This window comes from Artemia sp. Qi Xiang Cuo, chromosome 15 (assembly GCF_049724085.1).
Source record: "Artemia sp. Qi Xiang Cuo chromosome 15, ASM4972408v1, whole genome shotgun sequence".
Taxonomy (NCBI): Eukaryota; Metazoa; Arthropoda; class Branchiopoda; order Anostraca; family Artemiidae; genus Artemia; species Artemia sp. Qi Xiang Cuo.
Window position 1 is genome coordinate 44,311,552 of NC_142808.1, and position 16,209 is coordinate 44,327,760.

A 16,209-nucleotide genomic window follows, 5' to 3' on the forward strand; every position below is an offset into this window, starting at 1 on the left:
ATTGTGGCAACATAGTTCGTATATGCCCTCAGGGCATAACTTAAAACCCTTGCCCTGAGGGTTGTGGGGGAGTGTCCTCCTCAAAACTCTTATTTTCTATCGAGAAATGAACCACGTTGAACAAAATGGTTATCTCAAAATTTTGATTGGATATGTTTGGGGGGATGATGGGCGTTGGGTGGGCTAGTTGTCCTCCAATCACTTTCGACTGTTAAAAGGGCACTAGCCCTTTGAATTTCCAATCGAATGAGCCTTTTTTGAAGTTTCTGTGACAACGCCTTCTATAAAAACCTTATATGCCCACAGGACATAACTTAAAACCCTTGCCCTGAGGGTTGTGGGGGAGTGTCCTCCTCAAAAACATATTTTCTATCTGGAAATCAACTACGCTGAACAAAATGGCTATCTCAAAATTTTTATTGGATGTGTTTGGCAGAATGACTGGCGTGAGGGGGGGGGGTGGCTAGGTGCACTCAAATCACTGTCGACTATTAGAAAGGGTACTAGCCCTTTGAATTTCCGATCGAATGAGACTGTTTTGAAGTTTCTACGACAACGCCTTCTATAAAAGCCATATATGCCCCCAGGGCATAACTTAAAACCCTTGCCTCGAGGTTTGTTTGGGGAGTTTCCTTCTCAAAAACATATTTTCTATCTGGAAATCAACTACATTGAACAAAATGGCTATCTCCAAATTTTGATGATATGTGTTTGGAGAAAGGATGGGCAAGGGGGGGGGCTGAAGGCCTTCCAATCACTTTCGACTATTCATAAGGGCACTCGTCACTCCAATTTCAAATAGAACGAGCCCTTTTCGAAGTTTTTACGACAATTTCTTTGATACGGAGTGCCCAAGTATGGACAAAGAAAAAAAAGAAAAGATAATACATTGTGCCCACATCGTTCTTTACTTAGGCAGCGGTATCGCGCTGCCTATGATGGTGGTCATATAAACTTCAAAGAGGGCTAATTGGATTGGTAATCAGAAGTTATAGTGCTTTATTTAAGAGTCAATGTGATCAGAAGGCAAATAGCCCCCCCCCCCCACACACGTCGTATCTACCAGAAACGCACCTGATAGAAATTTTAAGATTGCCTTTTGTTGTCGTAGAAACTTCGAAAAGGGCTCAGTCGGTTGGTAATTGAAAGGGCTAGTGCCTTCTTTAATAGTCAAAAGTGATTGGAGGGCAATCACCCCCTCACGCTCATCATTTCCCCAAACACTTCCAGTCAAAATTTCGAGATAGTTATTTTTTGACGTAGTTTAAAAGTCCAGAAATCCAGAGGGTTGTAAGGTATGCCCGAGGGCATTTAAGGTTTTTATGGAAACTGTGGTCGTACAAATTTCGGAGGGGGCTCATTGGATTGGAAATCAGAAGTTGAAGAGTCATTTTTAGTAGTCAAATTTATCGGAGGGCCGCTATATCCCCCCCACCCCCTCCACGTCATATTTTCCCCCAATGCATCCGATAGAAATTTTAAGATAGCCATTTGTTCAAAAATAGTCCAAAGATCTCATAACACGGCCTCTGGGGTTGACACAACCCCCAAAGTATGGGGATAAGGGTTTTAAGTTATGCCCCGGGGTATGTAAGGTTTTTATAAAGAAGTGGTCTTGTGAACTTTAGAAGAGGCTCATTTGATTGGAAATGTATACTTCTAGTTCCATTTTAAGAGTAAAGCGTGATGGAGGGAAAATAGCCCCCCTCTCCCTGATATCCTTTTTTCCCCAAACACATTCGATCGAAATTGTGAGACAGCCATTTTGTAGCCAATAGTCCAAGAGAATATAACAAATTCTTCAGTAATCAAATATAAAAATATTTAGGTGGACGTTGGACTAAATCAAAATAAACTATGAGCATGTGAACTATCAAAAAGGTGACAAAGCAATATCTCAAGAACAATTTATATTATTAAGTTAGATCTTTAAGAGTAAGTTGTGGGGGATTTTGAACTAGCCAGAACGCACTATGTGTACATTTTTAGTACTACAACTACAGTTTCTGTAACGACGCTTAGAGTATTGTAATGACGTTTAGAGTATTTAGGTGAAACTTCTAGGAAGTTATTAGTGGGCGTTTCAATTAAACGAAAAAACTGTATACATGCAGGTTTTCAAAAAGGCATATAAGCAATATCATAGGCATCACCACTCTATAGTAGCTACAAATATCATTGGACCATATAAAGAAGCTAATTAGATTTAATATTAAAAGTTCTAGTGTCCTTTCTAAGAGTAAAAAGAGATTTAAGGGCAATCACCCCGTCTCTCAATCCGATTTATGTCCCAAACACATCTAGTCAAAATTTTGGGACAACTATTTTGTTCAGCATTGTAGAACGGTCCAGCAACTATGTCTTTAGGGATATTGGGCATGTCAAACCCCCACAACTATGCAATTGGCCCATAACTAAATGCTACTTTAAAACTATACCAAAAGGCATTGTGTTTGCGGTTGCCAATAAGACACTTCAGCAATATATCAAGAACGACCGGAGGTATTAAGTTGAAGCGTTTGTGGCGACTACTTTTACTACTTCTGCTCTTACATTTTAAATAAATAGATAGATTTTAAGTGTATCTAGGTTGCCAAAGAGCATAGATAAATCTTTTGGGATTGATATTAAGTTTAATTTTTTTCAGGTCAACTTGAGGAGGTATAAAATAAAATTAGAAAATACTATTTGTGTCAGGATTAAAAATTGTTGAAAAAGTTTCTCCCAAAATACAAATAGCAAGCCAAACTATGGATTCTTATTGGAAAAAAAAACCGAAAAGATATAAAAAAATTTTTTTGTTAATGAAAGTGACTGTCAATAAAAAACGAACAGAAATTCACATAAAAAAACTTTTTCCACAAAACAAGCTTTTCAAAGAAAAGTAAAGAATTCCAAGCCAAAAATGGACAGAAATGAAGTCAAGTAATCTTCCAAGCGTAAAACTACCACAAATCACTATCAATAAATAAATAAAATTGAAAATGAACAGAAATTAGAATAAATAGCCGAGTCAAGCTAGAACCCAGGAAAAACTAACATTAGTAAGGATCATAATCCCCATTGCATCTCAAAAACAGCGCATAGCCTATTTTGAGCTTTACTGAAAAAAAAATATGTTTAAAAGTTTTAACGTTTTTTTACTTAAATAATTAAAAAAAAAATTTTACTCACTCTTTTTACCCTTTTTTATTTTCAGGAATAAATATCAGTATAGGTAAATTAAACTGACAATCCACGGTCATTTTTTTTTATTGTGTTTTTCAGTAAGGCCTAAGTTATGTTCTGGTCTTGAGAAGGCATGGGGGTTGTCAGCCCTATTATTGTTAATTTTTGGTCTTTTTCAGTTGACTCTGCTATTTATTATAATTTATGTTCCTTTTGACTTTAATTTAATTGTTGATAGTGATTTGTGGTAGTTTTACGCTTGGAAGATTATTTGACATTATCTCTGCCCATTTTTGTCTTAATAGAGCTCTTTACTTTTCTTTGAAAACTTATTCTATGGAATTTTTTTTTAAAATTAATATAAATATATGACACCATCATTCAGCCAGAGGGCGGGTGCCCCTTCCCTTGCCGCGCCCCCTTATGGGCGCCCATGTCGTTGAATCGTTTTTTTTATACATTTTTCAGGTTAGGGATAAGATCAAACAGTTCGTGGTAACGAACTGTAAGTAAGGAGCGACCCGGCTCAATGGTAACCGAAACTCTAGAAAACGGGTTTTTGATACCAATAGATATATCAAAGGAATCAGATTTCAATGCTGATTTCAAATATATAACTTTCATCAAGTTTAGTGCTACTCATCAAAAGTTAAGCGCCTGAGAAAATTTGGCTGATTTTCGAAAAAAGGGGGAAAGACCCCCTAAAAGTTATATAGAACCTTAATAAAAATTACACCATCATATTCAGCGTATCAGATAGCCCTACTGTAGAGGTTTCAAGCTCCTATCTACAAAAATTTGGACTTTTACATTTTTTGCCATAAGAAAGATCACGGTTGCGTGTTTATTTGTTTGTTTGTTTTTTTTTTTTGTTTTTTTTTTTTTCCAGGGGTGATCGTATCGACCCAGTGGTTCTGGAATATCGTGGGAGGGCTCATTCGAACGGAAATTAAAAGTTATAGTGCCTTTTTTAAGTGACCAAAAAAATGGAGGGCAACTAGGCCCCCTCCCACGCTTATTTTTTTCCCAAAGTCACACGATCAAAATTTTGAGATAGCCATTTTGTTCAACATGGTCAAAAATATGATAAAAATGTCTTTTAGGATGACTTGATCCCCCAAAGTCCCCTGGGGGAGGGCTTAAATTTATTAACTTTACTCATTTTTAAATTTTTGTTTTTTTTTTTGTTTTGTTTACAGAGTTTTTCTGTGGAGTTTTTGTCGGGTAGGTGGGGGACGGAGCGGGGCGGGGGCTATATGGAAGGATCTTTCCATGAAGGAAGTTTTCATGGGGGAAGGGAAATTGCCATGAAGGGGGCGCCGGACTTGCCAGCATTATTTATTGGTTATTGGGACGTATACAACCATTTTCAGGAAGGATTTTTTCTGGAGGGGGGGGGGCCACGTGTAGGGGAGTACTCTTGATAAAATTTCCGTGGAGGATGTTTCTTTGGGGTAAGGGACATTTCTATGAAGGGGGCGCCGGATTTCCAAGCATTATTTAAGAAACGATCAGAAGTTAAATAAAAAAAACAAGTTTTTTCAACTGAAATGTAAGAAGGACTATTAGAACTTAAAACGAACAGAAATTATAAAGTATGTGAGGGGGTTCTCCCCCAAGTCAATACCTTGCTCTTTACGCTACAGTTTTTTTTTATTGCTTTCAAAAGATCTATATATTCTAATTAAACGGCCTTTGTGATTCTGGGGTTTGTGAATCAAAATTTTTTTTTACTTTTAACGTAAAGAGCGTGGTATTGACTAAGGGGAGAACCCCTTCATATAAGTAATAACATATACGTAATAAAAAAAAACAATAAAAAAACAAGCGATACGGCTCAATAGTAATCAAAAATTTTAAAAACGAAATTTTTATGTCAATAAATGTATCAAAAGAATGTGTTTATAATGCTGATCATAAATATATAAATTTTATTAATTTTAGTATTGCTCATCAAAGGCTACGAGCCTGAGAAAATTTACTCGATTTTTTAAAGAGGGGGGAAATATCCCCTACAAGTGAAAGAATTTTAATGACAATCACACCGTCAGATTCAGCGTATCAGACAACCCTATTACATAGGTTTCAAGCTCATATCTGCAAAAATCTGCAACTTTGTATTTTTTGCCAGAAGAAAAATATACGAATATAGAAGTTAGTTACGTAAGTTAATTTGTAAAGACATCCATTTAGCAAAAGAAAAGTAAAATTTTTATGCAAATAAAAGCTGCATTAACTAAAAAACGATCAGAAATTAAATAAAAAAAACAAGTTTTTTAAACTGAAAGTAAGGAGCGACATTAAAACTTAAAACGAACAGAAATTATTCCGTATATGAAAGGGGCTGTCCCCTCCTCAACGCCACGCTCTTTACGCTAAAGTTTGACTCTGTCTCACAACTTTATTTTTTAAAACAATAAAAAACTTTAGCGTAAAGAGCGAGGCGTTGAGGAGGGGACAGCCCCTTTCATATACGGAATAATTTCTGTTCGTTTTAAGTTTTAATGTCGCTCCTTACTTTCAGTTTAAAAAACTTGTTTTTTTTATTTAATTGATCTCAAAGAAACCGTGGAAAAAGTAAAGATATTTGCACACAAGTGCCCTTTTTTTTACTTTGCCCCCTTGGCTATATGATAAATTCTTTGACTCCTCCTCGAAGGCAATCTTTGGAAGCATGTTTTTGGTATCTCTTGTCTTTAAACATATTCTTCATTTCTTTTTTGTATTTTGTATTTCTATAGAAATATTTCTCTGGTTATCCTCTGTTTTAAATTGATATATATATATATATATATATATATATATATATATATATATATATATATATATATATATATATATATATATATATATATATATATATATATATTTACTGTTTCATTTTACATTTACTGTTTACATTTTACATTTTTACTGTTTCATTTTACTGTTATAAATTTTACTGTTTCATTTTCAGCCTGATCACCAGCTTCATAACTACTTGCCAGAAATTCAATGCCTGATTCGATTCTATGTTTGGAAAGTAAGCAGTTTATACTACTTTTTTTTAACCTTTTTAGAATTTCTTTTAGTTAGTTTCTTATTTATTTTCTTTAAATTTTCTTAGAATTAATTTTCTGAATTCGTTTATTTTAAATAGCTTTGAATTTTTTTGTCGGTTAAATCATGTCCTTGACCGGTTTCTTACATAAAGCCTTAATCGCTAATGTTCCACAAACAAAATTTAGTTTTTTTTTAAACAAAAACCTAATAACTGTGTTTTTAAGGCAACTATTTTTCCATTTTTTTAGGTGAAGGGTATTAGACCAATCTATAGCCAGGTATGGTGCAATATATGTAGGGATAACCAAGCACAGATAATTAGCAGAGGACTATGAGGAATGTGAGGATGTCTAAAAAAGAATGTTGTATTTGAAAAGCCTGTTATGTTGTTGACAACATTGCTTTTACATCTTTTATTATCATTGATCGTTGAGGTTATGTTTTGATACTCTGTTCCAGGTTAATGTTTGTGGTGTATAGTCGTAAATCCGATCTATAGTAGATTTTCAATTCGGCTTTCTTTTCGAAACACCTGCCAAAATTCAGAAACACACGCTGGAGGGTAAATTTTACCCAATGAGTTTCAAAATTATTATATGAAAAGAAATCTTTGGTTTGCTTTTATTCTTAATGATTGCTTTTTTTTGTAGAAGCTTTGCGAAGTTTCGTTGTATTTTTTGCATTATTAACGATCTTCCTAAGTCAGATTCTTTTTCTTTCTTTTTTTTTTGGGGGGGGGGGAGATTTATAAGTGTTTCAAATAAGACTATTTTGAACAGCAAAACCTTTACCTAATTTTGTCATTTTTATTTCTTATCGAAAGCCATGGATCTAACAGGTAAACTATGGATGCCAACTGGAAATCCGGTTCTTAAATAAATGAAATAAGAAATGCATTTACATTAAAATATGTGAATTGTAATGAAATGGATATATAATAAAATCAAATGGAAAAATATAGTTAACAATTATTAAAGTGTTTTATTACAGGTGATTGGGCCCTTTTGGGGGGTCAGTACTGCTGAATTTATATTTGTATTTGTTTTGCGATTTTTCTGTTGGAGAACATATCCTTAGACAGTAAGAAAGTATATATCCTAACAAAAATCCCAGTTCAGATTCACGTCCGTAAGCCTTTATCAGGCACAAATATATAATATATGTAAAACTAAAAAATATACATAAAATGGGCTACATAAAATACTAATGTAATATATAAAATATATAAATATATTAATATATAATGTAAATAAATAGAGTACATAAAATATGTGAATTTTAAAAAATAATGAAAAAGGAAAAGAAAGTGGAATAAATAGTTAACACATACAAGAAAAATGAAAAAACAGACTTAACAAAGAAGTTCTAGAAAAGGGTGGAAAATGAAAAAAAACAGAAGAAACTTATATGGAAAACTGTAGTTTTCATAAGAAAACTATACTTGCCATATGGTACTAGCTTTAACAATTTCTAGTATTGTGAAAATGACTGCAAAAAGCCATTTTTCTTTGCATTGCAAGTTTCTCGTGCTGACAATGAACTGAAGACATTGACCCGAAATGTCTGACATGACCTTTTGATGTTATTGCCTTTTCACATTTCTTTGTCTAAAAAGACGTTTCTTAGATGTTTTTTATTTATAAGAGTTGTTTGGTCAGATATTTCTATGTAAGCGAGACAAAGATTTCAAATAAAAAAATAGAGCAGATGTTGGACAAATATGACGATGATACGTAGGATGTAGTCTTCGCTAACTTTGAATTAAAATCAACTTAGTGGGAGTGATCACAAGCATTGAGAGCTGTGGCTAATTAGAGTAAAGCCCAGACAGATAGTCTCTGTGAGAGGCAAAGCTGGAATAACTTCTTCAGAATTGTATAAAAATGATTCATTTCACTTCAAAATTAACTTTAGAATTGACAGAATTAACACACCAGAATTACAATCAACTTAGTGGAAGTGGTAGATCGGTATAGCTTAAGGGTAATAGAATAATAGAATAGAATAACAGAAACAGAATAACAGATAATGAAACGAAGAAAAATACAAATACTATGTAATGAACACAAATGAATAAGCAGAAATTTAAGTTGTGATGGGAACAAATAGGAAAATGTATCAATATTAAGATTGGTATGCCACCACCCTTTGAGCACTAATTTCTGCATTGCCAAATTAGTTTCTATATCACTACTTATGCCTTTAAACTATTCCTCAAATATTACTTCATTCATAGCTTAAGGGGGTTATAAATAGAGAAAATTTAAGATGGCTAGGACACGTTCTGCCGATGGCAGACTGCCAAAAATCATCCTTTTTGGGCAGGCATCCAGGACCCAAAAGCAAAGACACAAAACAAACAAAGAGCAGATCGTCCCCGAATGGGGTGAGAGAAGGTCCTAAAGAAGGATTTCAGGGAAATACGAACTTCTTGAGAGGATGTAAAGAGGGAGGCTTAAAATAAATTTGGAATGAGGAGGAGCTTTCTGAGGCTGATTGCTTGGTGCTGCAGGGAATTGTTAGTAGTAGTACAGTTGAAAAATTAAACATGATTTTATTACTGTTAGACCTCTGATGCTCTTATTTGTTCCGGAATAGATATTTTCTAACCAACCTGGCAACTCAGCTGGGATTGAGAGACTGCGTTCTTAAAGTTAAAGGTGACCGTATTTATTCAAAACAGCACTAATTTACGCTGAGTTTTAAACTATGATTTCTTTCTTGATTAATACTCATTTTAAGGTTTTTTTTGCTGACTTTTAAGCTTGAGTAGTTTCCTCTTGATCTTAAAATGCTCTCAATATAAGGTTTGTGGATTTAGAGCTATAGGCACTGACAATAACCATGTAACACAACCATTGGCAGAGAATGAATATACTAAGAATTTTTGGGCGTCATGGTCACACGGATTTTTTTTTCATTTTGTAAATTGTTTGTGGCTGACAAACTAATAGTTGTTTATACAAGTACAAACTGATTTTTATACAAGTATAAATACTTGTATAAACTTGTATATAAGTATTTTTTATAATAGTTCATATATTTTTGCCAATAGTTGTTAGTAAGATTTGTTAATAAAGAGAGACGCTGCTGGAAAAGTATTTGGGGTGGGGGGAGGGGTATTTTGACCGCTGCTTTCGAAAAAATCTTTGAATGAATATGAACCTTTGTAAACATTTTCGTTAAAAAAAATTATCTTGACTTTTCTTGGGATAAACAATTTTGTACCTTATATTAATATAAGTTTTTAATTTGTATTTACTGTGTACATTTTTGTTTATATTTTGAGGTTCATTTCTTGGCCGCCTAAATTTTATATTTATTTGCATGAGATATAAGAGTGGTTTTTCGTCAATGGGGGTCGTTTTTTAGCATTTTTTTGCAATATGAAAACGTTTTTCAAATAATTTTTATAATTAAAAAGCTCTATGATCTTTTGTAAAAACTGATTTTTTTTGACAATGTTTTGGTATACCAATATATCTAATCCATTTAAGAGGTTTAAGGTCCTATGGAGCTTAAAGCTAATGAGTTAGTGACTCCCAGTCGAACCTCCACTACCTCTTCCACCATCCCTTGTCAAGATGGTTTTTGAAGGAAAGGATGAATAGAACGCTGACTGTTGAGTTTTGCAAGTGATTTCGGTGGTTTGTGACTCTTCTTGAGAAGTACATTTGACAGTTTCTCAATTCAAAGCCTAATTTAGGCAGCTTCTTAGATTGTCTCATTTTGGAAAAAAAGGGAAAAAAAGAGGACACATCCATGCAAATAGTTCACATCCATCCATGCACATCCATGCACACCATGCACATCAATAGGACACATCCATCCATGCACATCCATGGATAGAGGACGCTATCCATGCAAATAGTTATTTTAATTGTTGTTCATGCCAGGGGACTGTAAATTTCCTGTGGTTTTGAGTAATGAAGATTCTAATGATTTACTTTTTGTTTCGATCTGACGACAATTTCTTAGGGGTTTCAGTCTATTTTTGAAATTCTCATCAATTTGCTTTTAATTAACATTTTACTATTAAGACTTTTCGGTGTAATAGTTACCATTCCTGACATAGTTACCAATAGTTACAAATGGCTTTTTTTGTCACTAGCCAATTTTAGTAAAACGCTTCTTTTTTTAGTTTTAGTTACTATGGGTCGTGGTTCGTTATTTACTAGGTTGCAGTTGCTGTTTTAAGTATGACGACTGGTGGTGCTATGACTGCTGCTAGAAGATTGTACAATTTTCTTCTTGAAATTGTTAGGTCAGCATCATGTGACTACGCATGCATCTGTAGACGAGAATAGGCAGCTTAGGGTGCTTGAGGCGGTCTTCATATGAAGCCAATCCTAGGCTATTCACGCACTTAGTTGTTCGCCAATATACATTTTCGACGACCCTCACGTTTTGCCGATATGAAGGACCAGCAGGGCACACGCCAAAATCTAGATGTGATCTGTCTAGAGCTTCGTACGAATCTATGAATATTGTTACCTCTCGACTTCTGATAGTTCATTATAACAGCCCAAAGCTGGAACTGGCAAATATCAGCTTCAAAGTAACAACCACACGGTAAACTGATTGTTGAGCTCTTCCTTGATGACATGATACACAGCATCAGGAAAAGGCCAGGTGCAAAAAGTATAATGAGGCACGAAACAAAAGATATTGGGTGGGTTAAACCCGAGAGAAACAAAGGACCGATTCTATAAAATATTACGACTAGAAACTTTTCGTTCTTCTATTGGCTTAAAATATCACACAGGAGAAGCAATTATCTAAAATTCGAGCTTTCTTTTTCTTTATATGCATATGATATAACACAGAAGAACCAATTAGCTTTTTAAAGCTATTCTGCTTTACTTCCTGATGTTTCTCTTTCTGATAACTTGGCAGCATCCTCAATCGCTCATATTCTCTCCATACCGAATCCCAGTATTGTAGCCCAAGCAGCAATTGGACAGACTAGACTTGCACAGGCCAGACAATGGAAAGAAATGTACCCGGTCAAACGCTGCTACAAGTATATATGGATGAATAAGGGAAAAAGGAAGAAGTGAATAAACTGGCTGAGAATGTCGTAGAAGAAAACCAGTCGAATTCTTAATGATATTTGGCCCCCCTTTCCGACGCTTATGGAATAACAAGATTAGTGCACGGAAGTACGTAACAGTTGTACACCAAATGTATTCAAGCGTATTTTTTTTACCACAAAACCATTAGTAAGTAATCTCCTCTTTTTTCTTATTATTCTTTAATTATTTTTTAATTTATTTTCATTTTACCAATTAATTAATAATTTATTATATATTTTCACTTATTAACTGCGTCCTTTACTTTATTTCCATAAAAATAAAATTTCAAAAATTGCTCAATTATTAACCTTTAACTGTTTGATTATTTATTTGGAATTATGCGCCCCTAAAATGTCTGCACCCGGGGCAAGTATCCCCTCTGTTTCCCCTGTAACAGCCACTGTACGTATACTGCGGGCCTGTATCCAATCTAACCTGACAATCATAGTCTGGAGTTTCTTGAAAAGTTTCCTTATATAATTTGTTATAAATCTGACTCTAAATAATTTTTAAGGCCTATAACTATGGAATAACATCTCACATCTCCTTAGAAAAAGTCATATAGGTTTGTTTGATTAGATAAAAGATTGTAATTATTCTAAAATATTATTAGCTTTCACTTAATCATTATCCACCTGCAGAAATCTGTAAATCGAGGGAGGGGAGGAGTGCGAGCCTGCAGTTTTTCAAAAATTGTCACATTTAGCCGAATCTTAGGTAGGGGGTTCTTACCCTTTGGGCACTACCGAACTGATTATCCTTTTTTAATGGTCTTTATTTCTTAGGGAACATTATGGAACCGTTTCAGCACAATTGGACAAAGTCTACTTGGAATCCATTATGGAAGAAATACTAGAATTGAACCTATTATAGTTGGAGCCGTATATATCCTTGTACCGTATGTAATAGAAAGGAGGAACATCTTTTGGAGGCTGGCCAATTATTTTTTAAAAGAGCCAAGGGACAGCACTGTGGTATCCAAAATCCCTTGGCGGAAAATAGAAGCGGTTATTAACTTTTCAAAATTGTTGAATTTGGTCGTCTTTCTTTATGAAGGTAAATACCCAAGTTTATTGGCGCGAATTTTGAAATGGAGACATTATCCTGATGACGAAGAGGCTGTAAGAGAAGTTAGCTATGAGTATATGGTCAGAGAAATGCTGTGGAATTCTTTTGCAGTTAGTATTAATATTTTTATATTTGCCTAAACCGAAACACGACTTTGCAAATCAATCTGTAAGTAAGCTGTAAGGTATATACATATTGCAGCTTATGAAGGGTCTTACCGAGCCGCCATATAAACCATTGGTAAGAGAGGATAAATTATTTTCGATGGCAATATTATCCCCAAAACTTTCGTTTGGTCTCGAAGCAGGGTTGCCAACTGGCACACTTTTCCGAGTGAAATGCACTCTTTTTTACCTCAGTGGAAGAGTGAAAATCACTCTTTTTGGGTTTTAGTTTTCGTTCCCTCTGAACGTCAGTAGTTGGCAACTTCGTCAGAAGTGTATTAACCAAAGGCACAGGTTACCAACTTGCCCAGTTTTCGTTTGAAATGTACTATATTTTATACCCAAAGGTGATGCGCAAGCAGTGGACACCCTGCGCATGCAAAGTTTTTTGACTTGCACTTTTTTGAGCAAAAATCACTCCTTTTTTGCCTTGATTTGCGCTCTTTTGGGAGGTAAACAGTTAGCAACCCTGTCTGGGAGTGCTTCTGAAGGCAAACTGAGACAAGAAGTAAAAGTATGAAAGAAATGGGCTTTATGAAAATTTTTTGATTAAATGAAACCCGGTGGTAAAAATGACCTTATAGTTACCAAAATCTACTGCCCCCATCCCCAAACGTTTTGGCTAGTGACTCCTTGTATTATGGCATCTTCGACAAGCAAGTATTCTTATGGTCTTTATATAGAATACATTGTGATATAGCTGTAAGTGACTTTATGATTATAAAAATGTAATTATAAATTACACTGGTAACTATTAATGTTATCTTTTATTTATAAAAGGGTCGCAAAAGCACTACTGTTGAATGACCATTTAATAATATCAAAACGAAAATAAACATTACGGATACATTTAAAATGAGTGTTAAGGCAAATTAGTGCGTCTCAAACGACCCTTAAAAACATTTCAACTATTGATACACTTTTCCAGGGAAATTTCGTTGACTCCTCCTCTTACTAAATATTTAATCGAGAATTCTAAATAAACCTATTTATAGGGGTTTTATGTAAGTCCCACATCATGCAGCACAACTTATTGTAATTTCTAACGCATACCAAAACTATCTACTATAATTATTTTATAAAAATCATCTATAAATTTCTTTCTATAATTAGTAATTAGCATATAATTAAATATAATACAATTAGTTTAATGATTCTATAATTAAATTGATAGCTAATATACAATGGTTGTATAATAATCATATAATATAATTATTATGTAGCTAATATGATTAGCTGATTATTAAATATAATTAGCCTCTAATGAATTAGAAAACTATCTCAGGTTTGGTGCTAATTCATTTCTAGGTCCATTCTGGACAAATGTATTGAACTTGTCTTTTACGCAGATGTGTGGTTTTTGTTGCCACCGCTGATATTGAGAATACAGAAATAAGGTGGAGTAATTCCACAAAATTAATTTTTAAGGCTCCAAAATTAAATCCTAAAGCCCGAGGATTTGAATAAATAAATTCATTCACTCCTTGATTTAAAATATTTTATTCTTCCAGCAGATTGGCTGTAAGAAGGAATAAAATTTTGTCAGAGCCCTTTAATGGGCTGAAATATCTTAGCCAGTGCATCAGCTAGAACTGAATTGGCAACGCTGAAAAATATTGACAACATTTAAAAAGTTTTCATTATATACAGGCATTAAAAATTGTTTACATTTGTGTTGGTATGTTCATTTTTAATTATGTTTAATTTAATTAATCTGTTTTATTAGCGAATTCATTTCTTTTATTTTTCATTTGTTCTATGCTACGGAGAAAGTTACTGAAAATCATATTCTAATTAATGAATTTATTTAAAATTTTTTAGATCAAATTATATTACAAAAATGATTTCATTAGCTGATTTGTTTGAAATTTTAATATTTAGTTTGCACTTTTGTTTTTACTTAGATTAAGGCTAATTTTAACTCAATTTATGGTTGACCTTCAGCATCGTATCCAGGTGGAAGGATTGTCTGTTCCAAGCCTCCCTCCCCTTCTTCGAAACATGATTCCGACTCTTGAAAAAGTAAAAAAAGCAAATAAGTATCTTTTTGGTGTGTTTCGTATCCCCCTCCCCCCAATTAAAATCCGGGATACAACCTTGCTGTCCTGGAAAAATCAATTCGTCGGATTTGACGTAAAATATGTATTCGTTTCATATAACGAGTAAGCAGTTGCTTCATGGTGCCTATAAACATGGTTATAGTATGTTCATAGTTATAGTATGTTTATGTATTTATGGTATGTTTATATGTTTATAGTATGTTATGTATATATATATAAACATGGTTATGGTATGGTCGTGTTGTTCATGTTTACCATTATATTTACGTGAATCTGAAAGATAAAGTAAGGATTTTACCGTTGTTACCACCTGATGCTCCTGTCGTCAGGCACATAAGGATATGATATAAGCCTCCCACTCTTTACCGACGTTTTTAAACTATAATCGACGATTCCTGAATGAGCTTCAAAGCGAGTTTTTTCTCACTTGACAGTTTTCTTCTAAAAACGTTTCCAAATTTTCGGTAACTATGGACTGAACTTGGTTATATTAGGTTGCTGCAATGGCTGCAACCATGCTTCACTTTAAAGAAACAAATTGTTACACAATGAACATATTGTAGGTATTTCTTGAAAGTATTCGTAGTGGAATTGAAGAGAAACTTCGAATATAATTTATGATTATGAACGTTGGTATGCGTATTTCGCTCCAGCTCAATTATTGCTCCAAAAAACGGTTGCTGCAAGTGTTGCAACCATGATTGTCTCGTGGAGTTTCAAACCAAAGTGAATACCTTGTGTATAGTCAAACGAATTAATAATGACAGGTGATGGAAAAAGAGTTATCAGTGCCATCCAGCGTTTGGCAAAACTTGACATTTTTTGAAGATTCGCAATCTTTTTCCTGTTAGGGGCTGAGGCACGGGCGTAGGGAGGGGGAGGCAGGGGGCAGCTGCCCCCTCCTAGACCTTCAAATTTACATTAGATATGGCTGAAAAAGCAGATGGTTGGAAAAGCAGTTGATAAAAGGTAGACAGTTGAAAAACTGGAAATAAACAGAAATTTATTCAAACAAATTTATTCAATTCAAACAAGAAGCAATCATCCATAATGTCTTGAAAGATTTAGCTGTAATCCAAGAAGATTAATGCTGAAGTATATTGATGATTTATAATTTTTGGTGATTACTTATTAATAAGGATTTCATAAGTATGATAGAACATTCTGGCAATGTAAGGTTTTGCGAACTGCCAATATAACTTCAGCTCCCCCCCTGCCCTTCCTCACAGGAGTCGCTGTCCCCTCCCCTAGGCATGAAGCTCCGTACGCCCCTGCCGACATAACTTCATCTCCCCCTCCATCAGACTATCGACTGCCCCCCCCCCTAGACAATATGCTGCCTACGCCCATTGGCTGAGGTCAGACACTTATTATTACACTAATTTTACCAACTAAACAAATTAAATTAGTTATGTTTTTATTAAACTGAAAAAATGTTAAGTGTTGCCAAACGCTAGATGATGTTGACTTTTTTGTCAACATTAGTGCCACTTCTCACTCTTGTTAGTTACCAATACTGTTTGACCTAGACTGTGAGCAGTTTTGACTCATTGCTTTACATTTTAGGACGTATATATAATAAAATATATATATCTTTCATGTGTCCAAGTTGGAAATCTTGTTTGTTAATAG

The 16,209-nt window shown here is 34.3% G+C and overlaps 1 protein-coding gene across 1 annotated transcript in view; it reads left to right on the forward strand.

Annotated features, from left to right (window-relative positions):
- Nucleotides 1-16,209, forward strand: part of Pex2 (peroxisomal biogenesis factor 2) — a 50,809-nt gene that overhangs the window by 19,913 nt on the left and 14,687 nt on the right. Inside the window, exons 3-4 of the mRNA XM_089101538.1 lie at nt 6,125-6,190; nt 12,071-12,463. Of these exons, the coding sequence (XP_088957664.1) occupies nt 6,125-6,190; nt 12,071-12,463 (459 nt within the window). The remainder of the gene's footprint in view (nt 1-6,124; nt 6,191-12,070; nt 12,464-16,209) is intronic.